At 31.7% G+C, this 23,895-nt stretch overlaps 2 protein-coding genes across 2 annotated transcripts in view; both read left to right on the forward strand.

Moving 5' to 3' along the window:
• The first annotated feature begins 3,217 nt into the window (after window positions 1-3,217).
• LOC105331780 (B-cell receptor CD22) overlaps window positions 3,218-23,895 on the forward strand; it is a 162,137-nt gene continuing 141,459 nt past the window's right edge. Inside the window, exon 1 of the mRNA XM_066076972.1 lies at window positions 3,218-3,359. Coding sequence (XP_065933044.1) covers window positions 3,296-3,359 — 64 coding nt within the window. The 5' untranslated portion in view covers window positions 3,218-3,295. The remainder of the gene's footprint in view (window positions 3,360-23,895) is intronic.
• On the forward strand, window positions 7,097-17,623 carry LOC136272584 (B-cell receptor CD22-like). The gene is made up of 7 exons (XM_066074330.1): window positions 7,097-7,166; window positions 7,470-7,748; window positions 8,289-8,558; window positions 9,715-9,984; window positions 13,231-13,500; window positions 17,004-17,264; window positions 17,589-17,623. The coding sequence occupies exons 1-7, from the start codon at window positions 7,097-7,099 to the stop codon at window positions 17,621-17,623; spliced, it is 1,455 nt and encodes a 484-aa protein (XP_065930402.1).

Raw genomic sequence — 23,895 nt, forward strand, 5'->3', positions numbered from 1 at the left:
TTTATTTATTACGTACTTCCGGTGACCCGCGTTCCCTGTAAAAAGTAATCAAAGTACTGAAGTACTGAAAGCCGGGCTATTTTAGTTTGTCTTTATGCATATTGTGTGGTAAAGACTGAAAATCTCTCTCTCTCTCTCTCTCTCTCTCATATGCTTTTAATATCGGCAAAGCGTCAGAGAGCGACCAAATTTTGTAATCGGCTATAAACAAAAATATGTCTGTCTAGTTCAACAGTTGCTGCCTCGAATTTTGCAACAAGCTTTATATATTCAATCCCCATTTCTTCAACGCGCAGCAAAGTAGTTCATGAAAATGCATGCTTATTGTATGTATCCAAAATGCATAGTCTTGTTTGTGACATTGGTATGATTTCTTTGTACGAACAGTTTAGCAAACAAAAAATTGATAATTTTGAAACATGCAAAGCTCTGACAGACAGTGAAATAAAAACCCTTGGTCTTCAAACCATCGGAGATCGGGCGCGGTTTAGAGAGAGGATCGTGGGGCAAACAGTGATTTCGAGCAGCTCTGCGGAATGTCATCAAGACACTTCTATACTCTGTCCCGAGTTTTTATTCCACCACTTTTTGCTTGATATCAATCTAATTAAAATTAGAACTTCCATCCGCTCCCCGGGTTTCGATATGTCGCGTACGGGACATATCGAAAACCGGGGAGCGGATGGAAGTTCTAATTTTAATTAGATTGTTTTGAACTATAAAAGCCGAGGCGTTAGCCGAGGCCTTTATATTTCAAACAACATTTCGAGACCGAGGAGGTTATTCTGCAACATTCACGATAACAAGAATTTTATTTCTATTCTACTAACAGCCCAGATTTCTACAGATCGTTTCTCCTATAGAGAGACGATCTAGGTCATTTTGACGGTTTTGAACACTGTTCGTTATCACCACATTTCATGATGCGTGTTGTACGTTAACTTCTTTAATCTAATGATCACACTGAACAAAAGTTCTAAGTTTTCACCCAATGCTAGTTTCTAAGAGAAAGAAATTCAATCGATACATATATTTTTATTAATAAGTAATGATGCATATTTCCATTATTATGTAAGAATCCGTCATTTCATTGAACTTTAATCCAATTACCCATGTTATAACACACCCTCAAAAAGAAATAAACACACTTGAAAATAAGAAAAGACTAAAGGACATCTCCAGTACTTATCTTGCACGTTGCCTCATGGAAACAATCTACCCCGCATTGTTGTTGCTCTGCAACACATGTTGTACAAATCATTCTTAATTAGGGTCTTCCGTTTCCAACGGAAGACCCTATTGTTTTTGTTATGTTTCTTTTTCTCTATTTTTCACTATTATTATTCTTTTTTTTCTTAACATTTTTCTTAAAACTCAAATATCTCAAATATGCTACAATGGATTTTTATGAAAATTTCACGAATAATACAAAATATCAAGGTCTTTTATCGTGTACATTTTTGTTGATGACGTCAATTCTGGTCGGCCGTTATATTCGTTTTTCTTTTTGTAAAAAGTGATCTTGTCCTCCCTTTTTCTCAAAAACGATTAAAGATAGAAAATTGAAAGATTCTGGAATGATAGATTTTTGAATTTCTAGGGCCGATCAGGTAAAAATACGATCGTCCGTCACTTCCGGTCCGCTCAAACAGCATTTTTGGAAAATTGTGTTTTAAAAATTTTTTAAATCAAATAATCTACAATTTTTTTCCATCAGAATATGTTTTAAACTTATCAAATTTTAATTTGAGCAGGTCGTTCGTCACTTCCGGTCGTCACCGGAAGTGATTCTAATATTTCGATTTTTGGAATTGTGTTTTGTTGACATTTTTGTACTGAATACATTTTTTCAAAATTCACTTCCGGTCGGAAGTGATCGTCAATAAACGATTTTTAAAAGTCAATTTTGTCTGTCAGGTTTCTCAAAAAGGAGTAAAGATATAGGGCTGAAATTTTCAGAGATGATAGATCTACCGTTTTTCTGGTGCAACTCGGTCCAGAGAATGTCTGCCGTCACTTCCGGTCGTCACCGGAAAGAAATTTCAAATAATTTAATTATTCGACTTTTTTATATATTAATATTTTTTTTTGAAATTTATTCACCTTATAGTGACCCCCTTACTGATTCAGAATATGTAATTTGTTTTAAAATGGATCAAGGCGTTCTCCAGAAATTAAGCGTCAATGTTCTGAAGCGAGAGTCTGAGTAGCTCAGTCGATAGAGTCGGGGACATGGCCCAGGTGACCAGGGTTCAAGCCCCGATTACCGCAATTGTTTTTTATTTTTTTTTTTACTATTTTTCGCTTAGATCTACGGTTTTATTTTTGAAGTGATAAGTTTAATCGAATCAATTCAAAAATCGGACGGAAGACCCACTCGTTGCTTGCAACGAGATCGTGTCTAGTTTTAACATTCTTTTTCTACCATCAGCACTTTGTAGTTTTTTAAATTTCAACCAAAAGGGCGTTTTCCCAGTTTGCTCTAGTTAATCAGAAATATGTCTTTAGGCATATGCCAGGTGTACGGTTTGATGTCTTTGATTTAGTTTGTAACCTGTTTTTTGACTTCTGGTGCGACGCATTTGATTCAAACATTCACGAACGCATACATGTACACATTGGTTTGCTTAAACTCCCTATTACAAAATCTGATATATTTTGTCTTATTTTACATATAAATATTTAATTTGGATTAACATAACTTTACAAATTTTGTAGAATAAACGAGGTTTAATGTATTGATATAATTTAAAGATTTAAATTATTTAAAGAGTATATCTAAATAGTTTGCACCAAAAAGGTTTCGGGGATCGAATTGTGATATGGAATTCATTTGAGAAAAATTTGAATAATATTAAGTAATTCTATTGTCATTAGCCAATATTTGTGAGGAAAGCAAATACTTTTAATCTCATTGAACTTAATTTTTAAAAAATCTAAAATCATTTATTCTAAACAATTTCGAGTTCTGTATTCATATTTTACCAACATTAAAATGAAACATTAATCATTGTATAATCAATAATCTTATTTTAATTAATTCGTAAGACGTAACTGTTTTTGTAATACTATGTCCTTAATTTTCTTTTCATAACGCTTTTTATCTAATAAGGGAAGTAAATATATTTATGTTACATTCAAAAGTAAACGAGATAAATAAAGTCGTGTCGGTAAGATCTAATTAAAAACCACTAAAAACTTCCTTGTTTGTTTTTAGTAGAAAGCAGATAAACCAGTCGAAAAAGAAGCTTGATATTCTACAGTTATTAAGAACTGAATCACGGTTTATCTTAACATGGAAAGGAACACAAATTTGTATTCTTTGTTGCAACTTTCTTTTCTTGTTTTGATATCAAACGGTAAGTAAGACATTATTTTTCATTACTGCTAGGAAACATTTAGAGTGTCTTCCTTCTATAATCAAGTACTTCCAAAAGTAGGTCAGATGACTTAAAAATACATAATATATAAGTAAAAGGCATAAACTGTTTTATTTTCTTAGCTCACTAAGACGGAGTCAGGGGAGCTTATGTTATACTCTTCACGTCGGTATCCGGTAAAAGTCTTTTAGAGCATGTCCCATACTTTTTAAAAGTTGTTACGGGTCCTGACTTCAAAACATTGGCATGAGCAGTGAACCTAAGCAAACTGAAGTACTTAACAGATTTGGGGATTTCGGACGCTGGAGGGAATTCAGATGTTGTATTGTTCATCTAAGCTATTTTTGGACCTATTTTCACCAAAATTGCGTAGTTGATGCTTATGATATCTTTGCACTTGACCGGCTTGAATGCTGGAGGAGATTAACGTTTTTGGAACAAGTTTAAATGTTTGTAGCAGGTCGCATATCTAGGAAAATAATAGTTTTAACTTATTCAGACTTAAATGGTTGATAAACGAAGAGTATGATCTTGATTATCCAGATGCCTAGAAAGGTTTCAAATTGTTTTAAGCAACTCTTGGCGTGTTAGAATCTTGAAACTGGACACATATTGAAGTAAATATCCATCGTTACCAATTCAGACGTGCACATATGATATATAACTATTTATGTGTAGCATTGATGTATCTTCAGATACTGACATTGAATTTGATTATCAGGATTTTAGGGCAAACAATGCATGTTATTCTAAACTATGGCTATCAAACATAAGGATAGCATTAAATACGTACAGAGTCTTATAACAGTTATCAAGGGTGCTAAGATACTATGTTCCTATCTTTCTCAAACTTAACTGATGGACGTAATTGTTCATGTATGATGCATCATATGATCCCTATTCCTAAGTCATTGCATCAAAGTTTATGTTATAATAGATTGATGTTTTTAGAAATACTAGAATCATATGATATTTTATTATATAATTCAACATTATCGTATTTCGCATATTGTATAATATGGTATAATATATACCTTACCATATTGTTAAGTATGAAACAACATCACATGTTATAATATAGTAATGTGTGGTTTGATATAATACTGTATCATATGCTTAATGGATTTGATCTTGCCCCGATACTGATCATCTTATAATACTTAAAGAATGATTTTTTAATCCTTAAATACAGGTCATATACATACTAGTATGTTCACGAACCCTCATTATCATTAAACTAAAATCTACTGTACAGTTCAATCTTATTATTATAACTCATTTTGACAAAATATAAGGAAGTATTGGAAATCTTGATCAAACATTGTTGTGTTTTCATCTGTTACAGTTTTGATTTATATTTTCTATAAGAAAGTAACAAAGAAACTTATTTAACCGCACAAAATAAGTCATGAGTATCCTTAATTCAGTGTTAGTTTTGAGAAAAGACGAAATCAAAATAAGTTTGGTTTATGAATGATAAATATTACAAATTTTTTTGCTCCGTGCGAGGACAATTGTAAACTTTTTTAATATCACTTAATTGTCAAAACACGTTCAAGGGTTCAAACTATTTACAAAAAATAACAAATTATGCTCTGAGATACGCTGGTAGACTATTTTATCTCATGGTAAAATTGTATGTTATGTTTACACTAATTCGAATACTTAAAGTATTCTACATTTTATGAACTCAGTTCTGTGTGGTGTTTGAAAGTTACACGGTGTTTCAAATGAAATTGTTTTAAAAATATTACATATATATCTTCTTAGGTCAACAATCAACCTGACAGGGTCATCTGAATTTGCAATGCTGGGAGAGGCCTTTACCTGGACATGTGATATGTTTGTACCGCCTGGACAATCTGTAAATGCTGTAAAATTTTACAGAAACCAAATTCTTTGTGTTGCTATTGGACATCTGAATAATGAATGTCTTACTCAGAGTGCACACCCTAAATACATCTATAGATGTCTATAAGATAATATGTACACTCTGACTATTCCAGCAAAAAACATGACAGTTTACGAGCAAGGATCGACTTGGAGATGTCAATATGTGGTCAATTACAGTTTCAGAAGTACTGATGTCATCCTTAAAATAGCAAGTAAGATATACATTATACACATTTACGAAATTGCAGAACAAGATAACTTTTGTCATTTATTTTAACATCTTTGAATATCAGTTTTAAAAACACATGCATATTATTATGTATATACGAGCCAATTAACTGAATATTGCCGAATATGTAACAGAAAAAAAATTAAATCATTTCTTTGTACAGCATAGTTTAAGCATAAAATTCAAAATATTGAAGATACATGAAAATCAGTTCTGGCTAGATACTAATTTAGATATTTTTAAAAAATCATATAATTGGAGAATAAATAATATCCCTCGTTTTTGTAAAGTATACCAAGGTTCATCCATCAATCGAAATACACTTTTAAAACAAAACATATAACTACTTTTATATTTGAAAATCGTGAGATAAGATATTGTGAAATTTCGTAACTGATATGTCTTTTCTACAAAACCACAGATATAAAATAAACAGTACTGTTTGAAATCAATTACTCCTGGAAAAACTTTAAAACACATATTGGCGTTGTTCAGCACGTGCTTCAAATTACTAGCAATGGCAACTGTTTGTGATTGAAATTAGTATTTAGTAAAAGTCGTGAAAGATTAGCGCTTAAAATTGAGAAGATAACACACTTAAACAACACGGTTTATGTCATCATCCAGATTGTTTTAATATCTGACATAATCATGTTTAAATAACTTGTAAAGGGACCGCCAGATATTTAAAACAATCTCGAGGGCGACATAAACCGTATGTTTAAAGTGAGTACAACCTGTTGTAGAAGCAATCAGGCATTATTATTCCAACGACTCTGGGTTTTTCTTCTCAATGATCATTCTGGCGCACATTTTAAGCGCTATTTGTTTAAGACTATTACTGTTGAAAGGACATGTCGTTTACGAAATTTCACATTATATTATCTCATGATTTTCAAATATAAAAGTTTACACAATTTTTGTATGATGTGAACTGGTATGACATACAGAAAATGAAATTCTCTTCAAAAGAAGACCAAATTATCCCAATGTTTGAATCTTCACCAAAGCAACGTATGTAGAAAAAAAGATATAGAAGGTTTTCCCCATACTATTGTCAACCATTATGGAGAAATAGAAACGATTCTTTAATTTTCGTATCCTTTGTCCCAAAAGACATATCAGTATTGAATAGTCATTTAAAAGCATTCTACTTGGGATTTGAAAATACTTAATTCAATCAACAGCTTAATGATATACATGTAAATTTACCGAAATAACACCATTACTAGAATGATATGTGGAGAACACTCAAGTTTTTTTAAATTAAACTAATAATCACGAACACAAATATTTGGTTCCCCAGCTGTTTTGCCCAACACTAAATCTTGTGGTACTTTGAAAATTTTTCCATAATATACTTACTAACTTTTCCGATGATATCATTTCAAAATTCCTTCAAATAATACCATATACAATAATTTCAATGTTGAATTGATTTACAGTTGATGTTCATAAAGTTTTATTGATTTCGAATGTCAGTTTATTAACAATAAAAGAAGGTACTCAGAAAGAAGTCCTGTGTGTAGTCAATAGTGGTGCGGTCCCTGCTTCGACCATAACATGGTATATGGAATCTTCAAACATTACTAACATGGCCAAAAAATACACAACCTCGATAACTGTATCAGGAAACAGAACAGACAACACAAATACACTAGAGTGTAGAGCTACAAACAGCAACAAACCAAAATAATTTAATTATATATTAAAGTTACTTAAATTCATTTTTTGTCCCATTTGAAATTAGCCTAACGAGGGTATTAGTCCCATTAGGCAGTTTTAGTATTTATATTTAGATTGATATTGAGTTGCCTTGATACAATGTACATGCTTTGACACATGATATATTTTCATTTTATTTGCATGATTTTCCAAATTGATCTTGCAATTTGAATTTTGTTATTTTAAACAAGAACTCTTGATATAATTTAATTATTTTTAGTTCTTGTTTTCTTATATTATAGTTGCCGTCCATAATGTTTCCTTGATTCCGAGTGACAATCCACTTACAATAAAGGAAGGCAACCGGGAAAAAGTAAGGTGTGTAGTAAACAGTAATGCAGTCCCTGCTCCGACCATCACCTGGTACCTTGGATCAAGAGACATTACTAGCAGAGTGGGAACAGATACAACCTCCATCACTTTAACAGGAAACAGAACAGACAACACAAAGACACTAGAGTGTAGAGCTACAAACAACAACAAACCACCAATGACAGCCAGCTTAACACTCAATGTGGAATGTAAGAATAATGATGCTCTTTATGAATAACGTTGCAATAGAACTAAGAAGAACGTACTAAATACGTTCAATTAAAGATAAATGATTTAGGAGAAATATGAAATTATATATCAAATTTGAAATTCGTTCTAAATCGATGAAAGTAGAGTACTAAAGTAAAAAAAAACATAAGAAAATATTGATTAACAAACATTGATCATAATGTAACGTTAATTCAGTAATTATCATTTTATCCTAAAATGTGTGTGGATAAAAAGATTATTTTTACTCAAACACAATTTAAGACAACTATTATCTTGTTTGTACAAATGTATAATCTGTGAACATTAAGTGAAAGTATGCAGATATGTTAAAAGTAAATAATAGTTACGTCTAAACACTCATTTTGAACAAAAAAAACCCAGCTTACATTTATTCACAATAAATAGTTCAATTTAAAACCGGATTCTTTGTTTATACCCTGTTATAAATGAAGTAAAGACCAAAGGGATATCTGTAATATGGTATGGACAAATTTTCTTTTTAATTCACAATTTAACAGACCCATCGACAATAAATACGCTGTCTAAACAAGACATCATAGAGGGAGGAGCCTTATCAGTCACCTGTCATGTAACCCCTGGGAATCCTAGTTATACGACAGTCTACTGGACCAAGGTAGACAACTCAGGATTCAGACAGAATGGAGCCACTCTACGGTTACTTAACATACAGAGGAACAGATCTGGTACCTACAGATGTACAGCAGAAAACAACTACAGCAATGGAGAGAAGGGAACAGCCAGTCAATCAGTGGTCGTCAACGTTTTGTGTCAGTTTCTTTTATTACTGTTTTAGTATCATAAATCATGTAAAATACAATACACAAAAGCAGAAAAAAATAACAATTGATTATGCATTTACCATTTACAACAGATAAAATTCAATCAATACACATTAACATGATTGCAAAAATCTAAACTTACGTGATATCATTTAACCCATAAAATTCTTTGTTCATAGATCCCCCAACTGTTGATACGCTGTCTCAGCGAGAAGTTATAGAAGAAAGAAACATATCAATCACTTGCACAGCAAATTTGAAATTCGTTGTAAATCGATGAAAGTAGAGTACTAAAGTAAAAAAAAAACATAAGAAAATATTGATTAACAAACATTGATCATAATGTAACGTTAATTCAGTAATTATCATTTTATCCTAAAATGTGTGTGGATAAAAAGATTATTTTTACTCAAACACAATTTAAGACAACTATTATCTTGTTTGTACAAATGTATTATCTGTGAACATTAAGTGAAAGTATGCAAATATGATAAAAGTAAATAATAGTTACGTCTAAACACTCATTTTGAACAAAAAAAACCCCCGCTTACATTTATTCACAATACATAGTTCAATTTAAAACCGGATTCTTTGTTTATACCCTGTTATAAATGAAGTAAAGACCAAAGGGATATTTGTAATATGGTATGGACAAATTTTCTTTTTAATTCACAATTTAACAGACCCATCGACAATAAATACGCTGTCTAAACAAGACATCATAGAGGGAGGAGCCTTATCAGTCACCTGTCATGTAACCCCTGGGAATCCTAGTTATACGACAGTCTACTGGACCAAGGTAGACAACTCAGGATTCAGACAAAATGGAGCCACTGTACGGTTACTTAACATACAGAGGAACAGTTCTGGTACCTACAGATGTACAGCAGAAAACAACTACAGCAATGGAGAGAAGGGAACAGCCAGTCAATCAGTGGTCTTCAACGTTTTGTGTCAGTTTCTTTTATTACTGTTTTAGTATCATAAATCATGTAAAATACAATACACAAAAGCAGAAAAGAATAACAATTGATTATGCTTTTACCATTTACAACAGATAAAATTCAATCAATACACATTAACATGATTGCAAAAATCTAAACTTACGTGATATCATTTAACCCATAAAATTCTTTGTTCATAGATCCCCCAACTGTTGATACGCTGTCTCAGCGAGACGTTATAGAAGAAAGAAACATATCAATCACTTGCACAGCAACCCCTGGATATCCTAGCTTTACGACATTTTGGTGGACCAAGGTAGACAACCCAGGATTCATAGAGAATGGAGCTACCATACAGTTATCGAACATACAGAGGAACAATTCGGGTACATACAGATGTACAGCGGAAAACAACTACAGTAATGGAAAGAAGGGAACAGACAGTCAGTTAACGGTCGTCAATGTTCAGTGTAGGTCACTGATGTCTAATACACAATCATACATATATTTTTGCATGTTTTTTTTCACAAATTTAAAGAGATTTTTTCTTATGATATTTAGATTTATTTGTGTGTATCAGTCTGGTTTGTGTTCTTCAATAATTACACAGGAAACATTTAAGTGCAACTGATCCATGATAAATCATATGTTTTGTTTAGTGTCTAGAAACAACAACCTTGTGGTACATATCCATATTAACGATTGACTAATGAATATTATCATTGACAATTAATTGAACAAAAAATACATCTTAAAGACCAATCATAAAAAGTGCGTTGTCTTTGAAATAAACTAATATTCATGAAATTGAAATATGATACTATTTATACTACAGTACAGGCAACGCGGATCCCGTATTGGCCCGCGTTACCGTCACGGTATTTTTATCGTTCCCGCGATACACCATCGCGGTTTTTGATCGCGGTATGGATTGCGACCGTGATGACACCGCGACGGTGTGATTTACCGTTATTCCTGCTGCTGCTTGTTGTTGTTACTTTACCTGTACTGTACATTACAGGCAATGCAGGTCGCGTAAATCCACGTCAAATATGCGACTTCAGATTGAAGCATAACAGCTGCATTGTAAATAAATTGTGGTCCATATTATTATAAAATTAATAAATTATATTTATGAAATAGAATTTCATGACATCGGAAACTACATTCGAATTACAACATAAAATGATTATTATGCTGTTTAATTTTGTGATGTGTAAATAAGAACACATATCTTTGTATTTGACGTGCTTATTTCAGTTATTATTTCTATTAGTTGATAATCCTGTTTTTATAACAATCTTAAAATTAAATATTTTCATAAGATGAACTCGTATCAATGCAGAGCAATTTCATCTTCTCATTTTATTAGTTTACACGCATAGTGCCGTAAACTGTCAGTACATGACTTGTGTATGTTTTAAATTGAGAAATGAACAAATTTTGGGAATCAACTAAGAGATCTATTTTTCCATTCAATAATAAAATTATCATTCATATATAAAGTTGGTGCTGCGTTAAAGCACATTGAATCATAACGTGTATCAGTATACGTTTCCTGTGTATACATATAAAGTTTAAGTCACGATCATTTTCTGTGTATACATGTAGTGATTAACAAACTCAGGGTAGAAAACGACATGCCCTTGAGGGTTTTCACACCTATTCACGACAAAAGAAAAAGTCTATATCGCGTACGGCTTCGTCTAATCGCACAACACCTTACAAGAGAGAGAGAGAGAGAGAGAGAGAGAGAGAGAGAGAGAGAGAGAGAGAGAGAGAGAGACGTTTAGGCGTAATTTAACGTACACTTATGTGAAATATACTAATATCCAATACTAAATATTCATAAAATTAGTATTCATAAAAGAATATGGTACACTGTGATTGAATCCATCATGCAGTTTCAGATTTGAGTCCACGTGCTGCACCTGTCAATCAAATCAACCCGCTAGCTCTACCACGTGTTTCCTCCATGATAAAGTTTCGTTCTATTAGTTTTATTTTTAATAAAGAAAAAAAAAAGAAGTATGTTTAACAGTTAAGTTTTTTTTTACAATGTTCGTGATGCATGATATACTGTGTTTGGAAAGTTTAATTCGTTGTGTTTTTTCTCTATCTCTCGTTTAATTTATAATGGAGGTTTTTTGCGGGAAGGAACATCTTCAACACGTTTAGCGGTTAAAGAACGCAGTAAAATAAATCAATTAATTGATATAACTATTAGTAAAATTGTTTGATATGCATGTAGAATTCTTCTTGGTCAATCGTTACACTGATTATCTACCTGCCTCATTCCTGTGTATTCTGTGCGTTCAAGCGTAGAGTGATTTCCTGTCAGTGCGACGGTTTCACACCTTTGTGTAAAACAATTGGGACTGAAGTCAAATAATGTTAACTTCGACAGTCTTAAAGCGGTTGGGGGGGGGGGGGAGGATAAGGTTACGATAACGGGATACGGATTTACATATTTGTAGTAGCTTTATATTCAACAGTTCAATAAGATTACATGTACATGCCCACATAAAATGATATCAATACATTTACTGAAATGTTTAAATGTTTTTTTATCGGCATGAAATGCAAAACTTTCAAAACATGTTCTTAATTTCTTTGAAATGTGTAAGAACATAAGAACAGTTTAACAACATTTCCTTCTCAAATTTTTTTATCTAGTTATTCTGTTAAGAGAGAGAGAGAGGGGGGGGGCTCGGTCGCGAGCGAACGCTAACTTCCGTCACGGCGGGTAGCTGGTACACCATCACGACACCATGACATGGGATACCCACAATATCTTTCGATTACATAATTTTATGCAACTCTGGGTATCTCTAAGGCTCCTTACTCTCTCAGTCAGACTGACTCTATAAGAACACACGGCTTCGCACTTAAAGATTGTCGTCGCAAACGTAACGCACTTGAAAGTGGGAATCCTCGCGCAGTGACAAACGACGAGCCATACATGTACCTAAAGAAACGCAACACAAATTCAATAAAACGTGAATTCACAAAAAATGTTCTTTACACGTAAAAGACCTTGTAAGAAATGAACGGAACATGCTAAAAATACCGGGTTGGTAATTTTATAGGAAGCCCTAATTTTTAAACATTTGCTCATCATTAGTTGACACGCATGGACTTCAAAACAAACAATACAAATGTAGGCGGACCAATTAATTGTTAAGAAAACACAATCACAGTGCGTACACATTTATAATTTTATTGGCAATTAAAATCATTTCATGATAATTTTTAATTTAACGACCTTCTTAAAATATGATAATGGATTCGAAAATATTTTATTTGCAATTGCTGCACAAGTATTAAATTAAATACTTTTATAATTTATTTAATAGCTATGAAATAAGAAAAATATTAAAAAAAGACTCCAAGTATTTCGATTATAATCACTGTCAAAATCGGGTTAAATATCGTCATTAAATATAAAGAAACATTCAATTTATTTGTCATTCGGGGAGATAACTCCCGCTTGTATACGATACTTTTCCATCGATAATTTTACCGTGGCGGGGACAGGTAGATGATGAGTTTACCGTGATGGGAACGCGGTATACCTGTCTCACCTGGCCGATCACCTCGATGTGTTTATACCGTGACGGGGCGCGGGAAACACGGGATCCGCGTTGCCTGTACTGTATTTAAAAAAAATATATTTCTGTAATATCCACTGAGCTCACTATTTGTTGTATATACAGACCCACCAACAATAAAGACACTATCTCAACAAAACATAGAAGAAAGAAGCCACTTATCATTCACTTGTAAAGCCATCCCTGGGAATCCTAGTTCTACGACAGTCTACTGGACCAAGGTAGACAACTCAGGATTCAGACAAAATGGAGCCACTTTAGAGTTATATAACATACAAAGAAATAGTTCTGGTACCTACAGATGTACAGCAGAGAATAACTACAGTAATGGAGAGAAGGGAACAGTCAGTCAGCCAATGGTCGTCAATGTTCTTTGTAAGAATTCTTTCATATTAATTTATCCCCACATTGTTTTGTATGTTATTGTAGCATTTTTGAACACCGAGGCTGCCATGATACTTTGTGTGTTTTACAAATAAAGAGCCAGTTCAGAATGTAAAATAGCCACCATTTCATGTTTTAGGAGTGTTAAGGTATCCCACTCCTCAATGTTGTTGTATCAAGATTTTCTTGAGAAGTATATCATTGAAATCTGTAGACAAAACAAACTTAAAAAATACAAAGATAATGGGGGTTCAGTATCCATCCCTCTGAGTTATGGCCCATTTAATTTGACCTTTTTGCACCTAAAATGCAATTTCATCCTGATTAGGATTTGTTGTCAGTATTTTTGATTAAGCAAACTTATTTCTTCAAATATTGTTTTTAATTATGCACAATGGTCACACTGAATAGAGGGATTACGAAAAAAATTTGTACAAAGCTGCATAAATTTTTGTGTGACCTTTTTGCACTTAAAATAGACAATTTCTATAATAGTTACAATTTGATTTGAAATGAAAACTTCTTGAATATCAAGAATGTTATAAGATTAATCCAGTTTGCCTAAATATGTATTCAGTATCATTTTGACATAATATAACATGGGGGCCAGTGATGTCAAATTTTAGATATAGGGCTTCAAAGGTAAAATTCTCACAAAATTAGGCTTAAAAAAATTCCGACATGTTCTATATATATGCATGATTTTATGCTAAATGGCTATCACATTCTCAAGATTTGATATTGTACATGTCACACAGAACCTATAAAATATGTTACAAACCTATCAAATGTTAAAAATGTGAATAACGAATAAAGTATAATAAAAAGAAAAGTATATTGAAAATTCATAAAATTGCTTGTTTCTGTCATTTTCGTCTAAAAAACCTTCCGCACGAAAAAATAGTTCCCCCAAAAACTTGTTTGTTTCTTGAATTCAAATGGATTTTCTTTATGAATGTTGTGTAATTATGAAATAATAATCTATCTGTGATGATTAAATAAATAAAATCATATTCATTTTAAATATAATGATCATCTGCGCAATGAAATCAAAACATGAGGAGTGAGATACCTTAAGGAGTAAATATTTAGCATATAATACGTAACACATAAATAGAATATGAATGATAAATTGTGCCTCAGATGCATTTCACAAAGTAAACATGCAGTTAGGTGTGCTGCATGGAACCACTCGCGTAGTGTGTGTGTGTGTGTGTGTGTGTGTGTGTGTGTGTGTGTGTGTGTGTGTGTGTGTGTGTGTGTGTGTGTGTGTGTGTGTGTGTGTGTGTGTGTGTGTGTGTGTGTGTGTGTGTGTGTGTGTGTGTGTGTGTGTGTGTGTGTGTGTGTGTGTGTGTGTGTGTGTTTGTAGGCTTACATGTTTTGTGACTTGCAATCAGTGAATAAGTCGGTCAGTCTTGTTCTCTTATGATCGCAACTACCTTTAAACCGCTAAAAATAATTTTTCGGAACTTTGAAGATAACAACATATTAAGATGTGTTTAAAAACAGGAACTCTATATTAAATTAACTGAGGGCAAATTATTCTGGCCATAATTTAAATTATATAATATCATTTGTCGTTTGTTAAAAGGTAGCTTAAATACAAATTTCAAGAAATATTTCGATTACTGATACATAATGCATCATAGAGTTTGATAGCGTTAATTCTATCTTTAAACTTTACACAAAAGGATTCACATTGGGTTTTTCGTTTAAAGCCTAAAATTTTGCCGGAAAAGCAAACGTATCATATTAGAAAAAAATGTGTGTAATCATTGAAATACATGAACAGCTACATGTAAGAACCTACTTGCCATGCGGAGTTACAAATGGTTGATTTCAAAATAAATAAAAGTCAATAAAATCAACTACCGTTAGTACTACAGTATTTTCTTTCATTTAAAAAGGTGGAAAAGGACATTAATATACTCTTTTCTATCTTAAAGAAAGAAAACTGATCAATTAATACATTTTATATCATATATATTTGAATATAGTTATTCACTTTTTTTAAATGGAATTTTTTTTACATCCAAAGTTTGATGTAGTTTATAAAATGAACTTCTTCTCTTGTTTTAGGTTGAAATTTAAATAATAAATGACCGGTAATATATGTACATTCTTAAGAATGAGTCAGTTTCATTATTATTTGCTTAGTGTATTTCATTTGATGGACCCCAAGACCCCCTCCCTTTAAATATAAAATCAATGGTGACAATTACGAATTAAATGATGGCCTATTTCTATTATGCAATTAAGAAGCAAATTGTCAATAAATAAGACAGTGCATCAATCGTGATCAGCCGGTTTTTAATCTTATTTTGTGTCTTCAATGGTTTACATGATTTGTGGCCACGTAATAAAAGTAAAAAAATTCATCTTCAATATTTTATAATGTCTTCAAAATAAACATTGTATCTATAGAGGTAACAGATTTTTGTAACAAAAACAGAACCTTTATTTTTCATTATCTAATTGCAAAGAATGAACAGTAGTAGATAGTAGCCAAATAAACATGAAACAGTGCTCATGATTTCAGTTACTGTAACATTTTACAGCCTTGTCTATACCGTACATTCGATATAGCACTTTTTTTCTTATTTCAGTGGGATGTATATTAATTTGATAAAGTCAATTGGCCTAACAATTAGCAAGAATTAATTGATTTTTGGTTTGTTTTACGGGTCATATCAAATATGGATTTGCCAATGGGTAACACGTGAGATTTTTTTTCAATATATTTTTCAACAATTTTTTTTTCTTATCTGAAGTTCTAACAGTAATTAATACAATTCATAATGAACAAATGATAAATTGGTTTATGGAAACAGCTTACTTGTACATTGACCATCTGTAAAAAGATAAAATACATTAAAGTCCATGTAGTATATTTCACGTAGTACTTATAGTACTTGTTAAACCCATTAATTCTCATTTAGTTACAATAAATAAAATTCGTGGGAACTAATTTTATTTAGTGGCCACGACTTTTATTTCGTGGCCACGACATTTATTTTGTGGCCACGACTTTTATTTCGTGACCACGACACTTATCTTGTGGCCACGACTTTTTTTGCGTAGCCACGACTTTTATTTTGTGGCCACGAGTTAAAAAAAATATCTCAAGCATATGTCCTATGGCAGCCACCGTACAACCGTGATAAACATGTTTTTAAATTCAGAGAAATGCTTTTTAAAAGAAATACGGATGTTATTATGTTATCATCTTTTTATTGCCAATCAAAAGCATGATTTTACCATTTTATCTCAAAATAAGATTGATCACAATGTATAAATGTAATACAACATGTACATGTATATTGGAAAATTGTTTATAACACTTTTGTTAAAATCATTTTTGTTTCTCTAAATGTCAACATATCTAATACAATTCTTCAAAATTTTATATTTTGTACGCACGGAGATCAATGACTGTATATTTTTTTTTATCAAACTGAAATATTGCTTTTTATAATTGTTGATTGTAATTTTAGACCAGCCAACGATAGAGAAGAGATCACTACAAATAGTAAATGAGAGTGAGGAAATCACACTAATCAGAGATATAGTAAGCAATCCTTTGTCAAATGCGTCTTGGTATGATGGAAAACAAATGTTGAAAACTGAGATCTCAGTGAAAACCGCTACATTAACCATAGAAAGTACAATGTGTACTGATACCAAGAACTATACCCTTGTGGCCAGTAATGGAATTGGGAATACAGTGACAGCAATGGTGGATCTAATTGTCAACTGCAAGATCTTTCTTAGTTTACACCTACTTAAATCTACATGTATTATTGTTATCATAGTAGTTAAGAAAATCAGTAAGTTCATTGATTTCTCACCACTTTTTAAAAGTGTATATCGTACATTCCTATGTACTCAAGGTATTCAAAATCTTTATTGTCATTAAATATATATTTGATATATATTTAAAATAATGATACTTTGATAAATCGAATTTAAAAAAGATCTAGTATATATTATATTGCACGTTGCCTTCGCCATAAAGGTTATCAATAATAAATAATAGTTTTTTTTACCAAAAAATAATCCCTGCATCTTTGTGTAAATAGTTATTAGGATTGTGAATTCTTCTTGGTTGACCTAATTGATTAATCTCAGTCTTAAGTCAAGCCATAGTCGAGTACTCGTTTTTTTTAAATTTGAAAGTAATTTTGTGCAAGAAAGATTGTCAAAGTAGTAGTAAATCAAAAAAAAAAAATACCAAAAAGTCATCTAAAATCGAGGTACATGTCGTTCCTTAAAACATTTGCAGTTTGATATATAACAATATTAAGCACCTTAATTATGAATAGTGTAAACCCTGATTCTAATCTAAAACTGTGAAATATAAATGAAATACAAATGCGGTAACATTTGCCCCACATGCACTTTTCCTAATCAAATAACTTTTATAATACATTGATTATCATGGTATGAAATAATATAATATGAAATCACTAAAACATCTAAAATAGTTCTCGGATAATACCTATTGTAACGTTACTACAATGCAATTCTTATTACAAAAATTAATTTTAGGGAGAAAAGAGCAAAGTCAATTTATCATTTTCAGAAGGGTACTAGATTCGAACTTCTGGCACAGAAGAGCTCCATAATCTCAACAGTCAAAAACAGAAATTAGAGTTATTGTTCTTTCGATTAATAAAAAATGGTATCCCCCAATATCTCACTAACATATGTAGAAATTTTATGACCAAAAATTGACATACAATTTAGAGCTGAGAGTATTTTTACATATTCTGTTTTATTCATAGGTAAGCCAATGCCTGATACCATGTTTATAATACTGGGAGTGACGTGCACCACAAGAATTGAATTTTCAACCACACTTATGGCATATCCAGAACCTTTTCTCGAATTACAGTATGAAAACGGAACAAAGAACGATCAGATGAAAATCAATATCACAGAGAATAAAGTCAATAATTTTACCATTAGAATCAGACAAGATGGTTTTGAAGAAAATAACTTTGGAGTTTATCATTTAAGAGCTAGCAACAATTTTGGAGAAACAACTGTAATCGTGAATGTAATTAAACAAAGTAAGTACATAATTTCTTCGATTTTTAAAACGGAACATATCGTGTTTTAGACATTTTATTCTACTGTGAATAAATTGCCGGATGGGTATTTATTGAAATTGTTTTGAATGTGTTAAAAGTTCAGTCTGGTAATTGGTCGCCTAAAAATTGACATTAATTATTCATTTGGCATTCATTTGCAAATTACACCTATTAAACATATATGGATGTATTTCAAACCATACTACCATAATATTATTATTAGTTTCTTGTGTACATAAAGGAAAACCAGACATTCCCAGAAACATAACAGTTACATGTAAAGTAACAGGGGCCATAGTTCAATGGATATCTTCCTTCAATGGTGGATCCACTCAGAATTTTACTGTGATTACTTTGAGTGGCCAAGATGGAACTAGTATCTACCTTGGTCTGAACGACAAGGGTGAAAATGAAATTCATGTTACTTACCAAGGCAACCTTAAACCGTCTGTAACATACTGGTTTTTTGTATCAGCAAAGAACAGTCATGGATCTAGTTTATCAAAGGCCATCAGTTGCACGACAGTAAAAGGTTTTTTTTAAAAACATTTGTTAACACTATCTGTGTAGTGTGAAGTTTTAAATATATGAATTTTAATTTTAAATAGCTTGGGTGAATTTTGAAAAAAATCTTTTAAGTAAAATTCATTCATTTGTCAAAACTTTAAACAAAAACGTTGTTTCGACGTTGAAAGACAACCATAAAAAGAATGAGGTATATGGACATTTTAAATTAACCAAATATAACATAACGTGTTAGAACATTATTTGCTTTATATAAATCCTAACGTAAATAAGCCCCCTACTCAGCACACAATGCAAATAAAAATGTTTTTTTTTCTTTTCTGTTAACTTCTGTTTGTTTTTGGAAATGTGTGTCAAATGCACAAAAACTATTTATGAAATGTATTTTAATCAAAAATTCATTGTTTTTTCATTTTTATTATTATTAACATGATTATAGTTAGAATTCATAAACCAGGCGTTTTCTGTAAGAGCAAAGCTTCGAATTGTTAAAGCGACTTGGTGTACAAGTTAATTATAGCTCTGAAACAACGCATAGATATGTCATATTTTAATATCTCTCGAGAAATATGAGAATTTCAACTTTTTCAGATAAAACATTTGAATATTAAAATTCATTCGTGTGGTCTCAACAAGAATAATTATGCCCACACGACAGCTATTTTTAAAATTGTCGTTGAAACAACGTTGCATGCATGTTTAATATCGTTTTGTTTGTTAAGTTTTCAAAACTGTATGCAATGCGTTTCTTTTATGAAAAAACCACTCTCTTTTTCACTATGAAAAGTTATTAATGAAATCATTATTTGTTTTCACTTTTACAGAGACAACAAGCTCTCTGACAGGGGTATTTGCTGGAGGCGTTGTAGGGGCGCTGGTGTTGGTTACGATTATACTGATTCTTGTGTTTTTTGTTCACAGACGATACACATGTATCTTTACATTTAAAATAGGTAATGTATATTTTACCACAAATCATGGTGTCCATGGTCAATTTTACTGGATGAATTGTCACTGTTAATGTTTTCACATCCACAGTTTTTTTTTTTTACATAATTCTCCAACAACGCATATTTAAAGAATTATATACATTATGAAAATACCTTACTCTAAAACCAATTAAGCGATTCCCTGTCAAAAGACTATTGAATCGGTGCTTGATTTGTTGTAAAAAAAATAATAGTAAAGATCAGTTTAATCGGATAATTAGTTGAAGTGGGTTATAAAAACTCGTAAAAAATTTGTAAACGTAAAAAAAAGCTTTAACAATATTGTATTCATTTTTTAAACAAAATATTGTTTGCAATTGGACGAAAGAAAATGATTAAAACAAAACGTAAAATACAGTTTCATACATTTATTGAATTTGTTTCAATATTTACGTTTGGTTAATTTGATATGAGTTGTTAAATTGAATATAAATACATCAGCTTAATAAATTTTGTATTATAAGGTATGCTAGAATCTGAAACTTTCGTTTCATTAAAATCAGTTCTAAAAGGTTGCTCTAAAAATCACCCCTTACTTAATTATTCGCAACAATAAAACCATGCATGCATGCGGTGTGTGCCCCAGAAATGTTTTTGTTTCTAGAGTTTCTGGATGTGTTTCTCAGTTGTATTCATTATCTTAAGAAATTGTTCTGTTGTTGCGTTACAAGCTAGGTCACCTTTTTAAGATAATTTTATGCTCTCATTATTATCAATGTCATTTTGATGTACATATATCAGATAAAGGTACAAAAGACAAATAAATTTAATGAGATTTTCGGTAAAAATGTTTTATAATCTTAATAAAATGTTTATATTAATTTATTGCAGCATTTGTAAAAAGAAATACGTAAGTTTTTATTTTTGCATAATCTTTGAATATGCTTTTGTGTGAAAGATGTAGATGTAGTAATATCATTACTTTTCTTTGATTCTAAAATTTGCAAGATTTAAGATTTAAATTGCAGCTAAATTATAAAAAAGTTCTGTTTCCAAAAAAATGTTGCATATTAGATGTAGGAACTATACACTAGCAGTAGATCATTTTGTAAATATCTGATTTTAATTTCTAAAAGTTCTAAAAGTTCTAAGCATACTATGTAGTAGTTGCCTTGTAAGTTTTCATTGATTTTCCATAGATACTCTAAAGAAAGGTTAAATGATCGATAGAGGGCGCAGCTTTTTGTGACCTTTTAAGATCTCTATATGGTATCTAAGAAAAACTAATAATACTTTATACGGCAAGTCATATGTACCATAGTCTCTACCTTAGATTTTCAAATTTGTCAAGCTAGATAATCGGATCACTTCGCCCGTTTATGTCGGAAGTTATCGGGAGTGGTCAGAATGGCTAAATGATGAAACAGCAAAACGTTTCCTTGTGTTTTTCACGTGACACATGCAGATTTAAATGGGCACTTCAAGTCAAAGTGCATCCTACGTGTATCATGGACGTAGATTTTTTAAAGCTTGAAAATACTTAATTGGACACTTCTATTGAAAAACATGCCTTGTCAAAGTTAGGCCAGATGCTAGAAGACCATTCTGAAGCGTTAAATGCTATGTGTTTTATTATTGTCTCAAACTGCAGAACGTAATGATCTTAATTTAACCATAAGCTTGTACCGCCAAGAATGTTCTTACTAGTTAACATTAAACGATCATTTAAGAAAGTTTTGTTTTGTCAACGACATTGAAAACCGCTACATTGAAATCCTTGTAAAATGTACCAAGGGTAAAAATACACGAATAAATACAACCTGGAGTGTAATATTGTTTAGGAATGATGATCTGTTCGTACTTTTAGTACAGGTTGTGAAATTTTCGAGCTTGAGAAGAATTTACCAAATTAAGTGTTATGAACAAGATGTTGTCGAAACCCGCAGAAACGATGGTTAGTCGTACTCTGAAAGTTAAAGAAATGTTGGTTATTTTGTCTGATTCAATATTTTAACAGGGCGAATTTATTAATTAAAAACTAGTTCGAGTTTAGGTTTATGGTTTGATAATAGTTTCATATCTGTTTGAAACCAGTTCGTTGGTTTGAACGTTTAGCACTAAATGGAAAGTTAGTTTTGAAAAATGGCTATCATTGCACTCGCATACCTACTGAATTTGTTCTTGGAATTCGAAGAAGATAATCTTTGGACTCATCTGCATTTGCATGAAAGTCTTTATTCTGTTGTAAACAGTGCAGACAATTTTTTTCGGGCAAATCTCACATATTAAGGTATTCTGCGAACTCATGGCAAAATTGGCTTTTAAAACCACATACATATTGCTGCTATGAAAAACTATTAATATTCATTTTTCTACACGTATATCATTAGAGATCATTTGGTTCACTCAATGCGTTTGAAACAAGTTAAAAATGATCCTGGTTTCAATTGAAATATGCACCAATTACGTGGTCTTAGTTCAAAAGACAAATCTTATTGATTTCAAAGAGCCGTGGTTGAGTGGCCAGCAATGAAATAGACAGGCGATCTTATTACATGCATTACAATGTGCACTAAAATAAAATGTTACGAGCAGATTTTTCAATGAATTCTTTTTTTATCAACCACTTTGAAAATTTTTCCTTTGACTGTTGTAAATTGCAAAGGGTATTTCTCAGTGTTAGTATTAATGGAATCGCTACATCTCTTCCACATTATTATTTTGGTCAGTACTATATGTACTATCATAGATCCTTTGAGACACATATGTTTAACGTTAGGATGATACCAATATCCTTTGCTGAGTTCAAACTTTGACACATGTGCCACACTTGAGTATCAACAACTCTCTTTCGAACACCTCTCTTTCCGCCATCTTGAAAGGATTAAAACCCCTGAAACCGCACTCGGAGGTGGTTTTAGGTTTCCTGGAAACTTGTTTCAGTTTATAGCCAATAAATACAAAAACTAGTTTTAGTTCCAAACCGGTGCGTCTTTTTACCCGAATGAACCCCAATGAACCCCAATGATACCCCAATGAACCACAATGATACCCCAATGATACCCCAATGAACCCCAATGATACCCCAATGTTACCCCAATGATACCCCTATGATACCAAACGATATCCCAATGAACCCCAATAATACCCTAATGAACTTTGAAATATTAATATCCCAATAAAACTAAATGTGTGCATAGTTAAAAGATCTTTCGCGCAAACTATTCTTTAAAATTAAAATAAAAAATCCAAACCATGGCTAAGTATTTAGAGGAGCTGGCAGGGTTTTAAAAAATCCACACTGAAATGGATGATATATACAATTTGTTCCAAGGTCAAATTTCTCTATAATTTTTTATTACTGTCCCAAATAAGAACTAGTAGACTAATTGTTCTCGAACAATTAGAGGTCTTTCCACCTCATTTTTTATGTTTTGCAAATAAATAAAAAGTTTGCAAAACCAAATTAAAACCTAAATTAGTTTTTGATCAATAAATTCGCCCACAGTCTATATTTAGCCAGGCACCGCCCAAAAGTAATGGTGTAGATAACCCTTAACTAAAACAATGAAACAATAAAAACAAACCTGGCCATGATACATTTTCATATAAAAATGCTTATCAATATCGTAACACACAATCAAAGTACATATATTATAAAAAATTATGCTAAATAACGACACATTTGTAATTATCAATTTGTTTGTACGTGTATCTGTTATTACGTGTTATACATTTAAATCAGGAATATGAAAGTGGACACAAACAAAGAATCATCTAACTATGCAACAATAAAAGGTAAAAACTCGAATTGAAAATACAACTTAAGTTATTTATTT

Source organism: Magallana gigas, chromosome 2 (assembly GCF_963853765.1).
Source record: "Magallana gigas chromosome 2, xbMagGiga1.1, whole genome shotgun sequence".
NCBI lineage: Eukaryota > Metazoa > Mollusca > Bivalvia > Ostreida > Ostreidae > Magallana > Magallana gigas.

Excerpts from the sequence above, each read along its gene's own strand:
- LOC136272584 (XM_066074330.1), top strand. The coding sequence starts at position 7,097 with ATGGCCAAAAAATACACAACCTCGATAACTGTATCAGGAAACAGAACA. Across the intron at positions 7,749-8,288 it reads CTTAACACTCAATGTGGAAT|ACCCATCGACAATAAATACG; the intron begins GTAAGAATAATG and ends ACAATTTAACAG. Across the intron at positions 17,265-17,588 it reads GGTGGATCTAATTGTCAACT|TTATTAGGATTGTGAATTCT; the intron begins GCAAGATCTTTC and ends TTGTGTAAATAG.